The sequence below is a fragment of the Lactuca serriola genome, chromosome 1 (genome assembly GCF_051521515.1).
Source record: "Lactuca serriola cultivar US96UC23 chromosome 1, Lser_US96UC23_V15, whole genome shotgun sequence".
In the NCBI taxonomy this organism is placed as follows: domain Eukaryota; kingdom Viridiplantae; phylum Streptophyta; class Magnoliopsida; order Asterales; family Asteraceae; genus Lactuca; species Lactuca serriola.
The window spans coordinates 96,779,677-96,783,919 of NC_136408.1; the positions used below are offsets into that span (position 1 = coordinate 96,779,677).

The 4,243-nt window shown below is 32.6% G+C and overlaps 1 protein-coding gene across 1 annotated transcript; it reads right to left on the bottom strand.

The window, feature by feature from the left end:
- Nucleotides 1-2,501: 2,501 nt before the first annotated feature.
- Nucleotides 2,502-3,910, bottom strand: LOC145070187 (NAD(P)-binding Rossmann-fold superfamily protein). The gene is made up of 3 exons (XM_079017131.1): nucleotides 3,553-3,910; nucleotides 3,117-3,299; nucleotides 2,502-3,018 (listed from the first exon to the last, which is right to left on the bottom strand). Exons 1-3 carry the CDS (start codon nucleotides 3,877-3,879, stop codon nucleotides 2,623-2,625), a joined length of 906 nt encoding a protein of 301 aa, XP_078873257.1. The 5' UTR covers nucleotides 3,880-3,910; the 3' UTR covers nucleotides 2,502-2,622.
- Between the last annotated feature and the right edge of the window lie 333 nt (nucleotides 3,911-4,243).

The following is a 4,243-nucleotide window of genomic DNA, read 5'->3' on the forward strand; positions in this document are numbered from 1 at the left end:
AAACAAACACCCCTTAAGGATTTACTTGTTTAATTTCATGAAGAAATGTTATGTAGATGAAAACATCTGCATAAAAACGGACTACATATGTAATAAGTAGGAAATGAATAACCATTGTTAAGTTTGATAAATAAGAGACATATTTTTATAATACGGTTAACTTGAAAACTAAAAAAACTTCAGTAACTTGCGGAATAAGTGCAAAAGAAACAATTAAAAACTTCAATGACTTGTCAAACAAGTACACAAGAAGCAATTAGCTTTCATTAAACTCGTTAAGTTACAAAAGAACCAAGGTGGCGCTCAGATGGAGCGTTGGGCACCCAAAAAAAATTTTATGTATATAAAATAATTATTTGTAAATATGTTCTATGTTATTGTACCATCAGCTAAAAAAAATTATATCATGTTTTTTAATGTCTCAAATATGATAACTACATAGAATATTTATTGATAATTTTTGTATCCCATATAAAAATTTCTAACTCCGCCGTTGGTGGCGCTATTGATAAGGAACTAAAATCCCATTTCCGAGTTTTTGAGGTTTCAATTAGGTGTGGGACAAAAGAAAGTATATGACATATTTTGGTGTATTAACACAAGTTTTGGTCATGGGAAGCACCCCCTCACATGACCTTTTTATTGATTGGATACCAATTCTTAGAGGGTTATGTTTAACTAAGCTTATTAAAAATATTTTTAACTTTTTAACTTACTGGTTAGCTTATAGCGGTGTCCAAATGAAGTTTTTTAAATAGTGTTTGGATTGGATTATCCGGTGTTAAAACGCGATAAGTTGATAAACCATTTTTAGTGTTTGGTAATATGACCAAAAAATGCTTCCTAGAAATGTTGGACAACTATAAGTTATAAGAAAATTTTGATAAGTTAGATTTACTAACTTATCAAAAATGACTTATCTTTGGTTCCACACCGCTATAAGCTGTTTTTTAAAAACAGTCTATCCAAATATTTATTTTAACTTATACCGATATTAAACCGATAATAAGTTAACAAACTTCCTTTTCAAACTTAGCCAAACACCCTCTTCCTTGGATAACAACTCATACGTTAATAACCTACCATTAATCATTGCATATTTTTATATTTAAAAATTAATGTGCAATATCAAATACATATATATGACCTTCTACACAAATGTAGGCCTTCCACATGCACCTTGCTTCCCTTGACACCATTTAGAAAAAAGTAGAAGAATATCCGATTTAAAACTATATACAAATTAACAAACACAAATAAAATGGGCCTACACATAATAATGACCGAAACTTATCGATTTGTTTGAAACTCTCCACATAAAGCAAAATTTTGAAACAATTTGTCAAAAAAAAAAGTTGTTTCAAAATGAATAATGGTGTTCAAAACTCTTGCTTTTGTCAGATTTTTTTTCCCCAAAACAACTTAGTCTGAAGTAATTTCACAAAAAGATGCTCAAATTGTTACTTGCAATCAAATGGGGGTAAAATAGGCATACCTATTTTTTTTTGCTCGTTCAAGGCCTTTGATGATATCTGATTCTTCTGGACCGACCCTTCTTGCGATTGCCAAAAGTATTCATTTTGATGGTTATTGCTAAAATTGAAGATATACAATATCAAAATGTACTCCTTTTAACTAAATTGTTTACTGTTAAAAATTTCATGTTAACGAGATCCCTCATATTTTATAAAATATGTTTAACAAGATTATGTGTTGTAATGCATCTCACAATTCTTATCATTTTTAATGGTTTGTACATGATTATATATGTAACAAAATGACAATCTCCTTGAGTTAAGAAAGCCTAAATTGAAAAAATAAAAATAAAAATCCCAATGCTAAATGTGTTTGTGATTTTAGCGTTTCATTAGGCATTTTAAGTGATAGAAATTTAAACAGGCGTCGATGAGATTTTAAGCTAAGTTCAAGTATGTTTCCGGATGTGAGAGGTGCACAACTACACATACATATGGACCAATTTGATCCCATTGGTGGATGGTTACGGGATGGAATGGGCAGCGTCAAAGGGTAGTGCCCTTAATACCTGTGTTAGGATCGGAGGTATATCGACATAAAATAGATTGAAGAGTTGACACTGACATTAGATATATATTTTGTATCTAGTGATTGTTACACGTGAAATATATGATAGGTAGCTACCAATTGATCTACATCAGATCAACAACTACTTAATAGCAAATCGACAACTAATGATGGTCTTAAGAGCTACCAATATGGGCATCTACTAATAGCATGAGTAGCTAATGTCCTTAAACATTAGTAATTTTCCAAAATCAACTAAAATATCCCATAATTGCCATTTGTGATAACCAACATTTTGGAGGCTCTAATCCATATTTTTTTAATTTTATTTTATAAATAGCACACAAACGTTCGTGTTTTGTTGTTGAAACTTGAAGTTACCAACATCAACTGGATTATCCTAGAACAAATTTCATGATACCCGGACGATAACAGAAACATCAAACATTATCCTTTCAAGATCCAAGTTACGATTATCACACATTTTACCCCGTTACAAAAAAGTCAATTTCATTTTAAACAATTATAAACTTTCGATTAAAAATTAGTAATAGGACCAAATAAAAATCCTAATTAGGTTTATAATTTCGAACATATGCCACGACTTGTCGACCCCACATAAAATTTCCCTGTGTTTAGAACCGGAACCGGAACCAGTGCAATCTTTGCTGCCATTTTTGCAGCATCATCCGCCGAATGCTTTCCATTGCCATCCGTCATGGCGGTTTGAGTGAACCCCGGACAAAAACAATTCACACTCACCACCCCTTCATACCTCTTTGCCAAAACTTGAGAGTATGCATTCAATGCAAGCTTAGCCACCGAATAATCCGTCCATATCTCCGGCCACCCTTGTGTCTTCCACCTCCCTTCTTTCACATCTTCTAAAAACGCATTCACCACCATATCTATTCGACCTTCGCTCAATGTTTCTTTATCACCAAGTATTGCCTTCATTTGTGGGTTATTTAGTTTCTGCATTTAATTAATCAATCAATTGTATATTCAATATATATGGTCTTAATCGAATCAGTTAACTGTAGGGTTAATTTGATGAATAATTAGGTACATACATCTAATGTGCCAAGTCGAGAACTGATATTAAGGATGCGGCTCATGGAAGATGAACGACGAAAAAATGGCAACATGGCCTCGGTAAACTGTTTTGATCCGTAGTAATTAGTCTTGATCACAGTTTCAGCATACTCCATGGAGTTTTCGTTCATTGCATTGAAACATACAGCTGCATTGTTCACCTGTACCAATAATAAATACCGATTCGATGAATATCGACAACAAGTAAAATTTTAATATTTTTAATGTGGTGTTTTGGATTGTAATGAGTAATGTTTTTGGGAATCCAAACAAGATTGGATCAATTGTATATACATATATGGATCTACAAAAAGCTTTTTGTAATGGGTGTCTTTCTTTTTTATGTGTTTATTATGAAGTTGAAGAATGATTTAAAGAAGTGACAACCACATTGAAAAACTTAAGAATACTCACTAATATATCGAAAGCCTTGAAACTGGATCGAAACCAAGAAACAAAACACCGAATAGAGACTGGATCAGATATGTCAAGCTGAAAGAAACGAACATGATGATCTACTCCAAGAACCTTAAGTGAATCCATGGCTTGTAAACCTCTGGATTGATCTCTAGCCGTTAACACAACTGTTAACCCCAACTTAGCAAACCGTTTAACCAATGCATACCCGATACCCTTGTTTGCTCCGGTGACAATGGCTACTGAGTCCTCCGACCACCACCTTGTGGTGGTTGTGGGGTGGGAAAGTGGTGGTTGCTGATGGTGTCTACAGGATGATGCCATGGCGGAAGCAGATGAGAATGTGGGAGTAAGATACCAATGGCTACTTATTAATGTCTAACCAAATCAACGTTTATCTATATATATATTGAATTGGTTAGCATGTTATAAAATGGAAATGGTAAAATTTTATTAAAATAATAAAAAGTTACTTGCTTCCTATAAATAAATAAATAAATAATTCTCCTCGTGGTGCTACTAGCTAGTTTTAAACTCCTCTAGGTTTATGTAGGTGTTAGCGTCCACATATTTAACTATTCGGGAAAATATAAAACAAAAGATGTTCCTAAACGATCTACTAAATAAGTTTTACTTTTGTTTAATTATAATATTTATTTTAGAAAAGTTATATATTTAATTTTCAATT

Excerpts from the sequence above, each read along its gene's own strand:
- LOC145070187 (XM_079017131.1), bottom strand. The coding sequence starts at position 3,879 with ATGGCATCATCCTGTAGACACCATCAGCAACCACCACTTTCCCACCCC. Across the intron at positions 3,300-3,552 it reads TCAAGGCTTTCGATATATTA|GTGAACAATGCAGCTGTATG; the intron begins GTGAGTATTCTT and ends TTATTGGTACAG. Across the intron at positions 3,019-3,116 it reads CTCGACTTGGCACATTAGAT|AAACTAAATAACCCACAAAT; the intron begins GTATGTACCTAA and ends AATTAAATGCAG.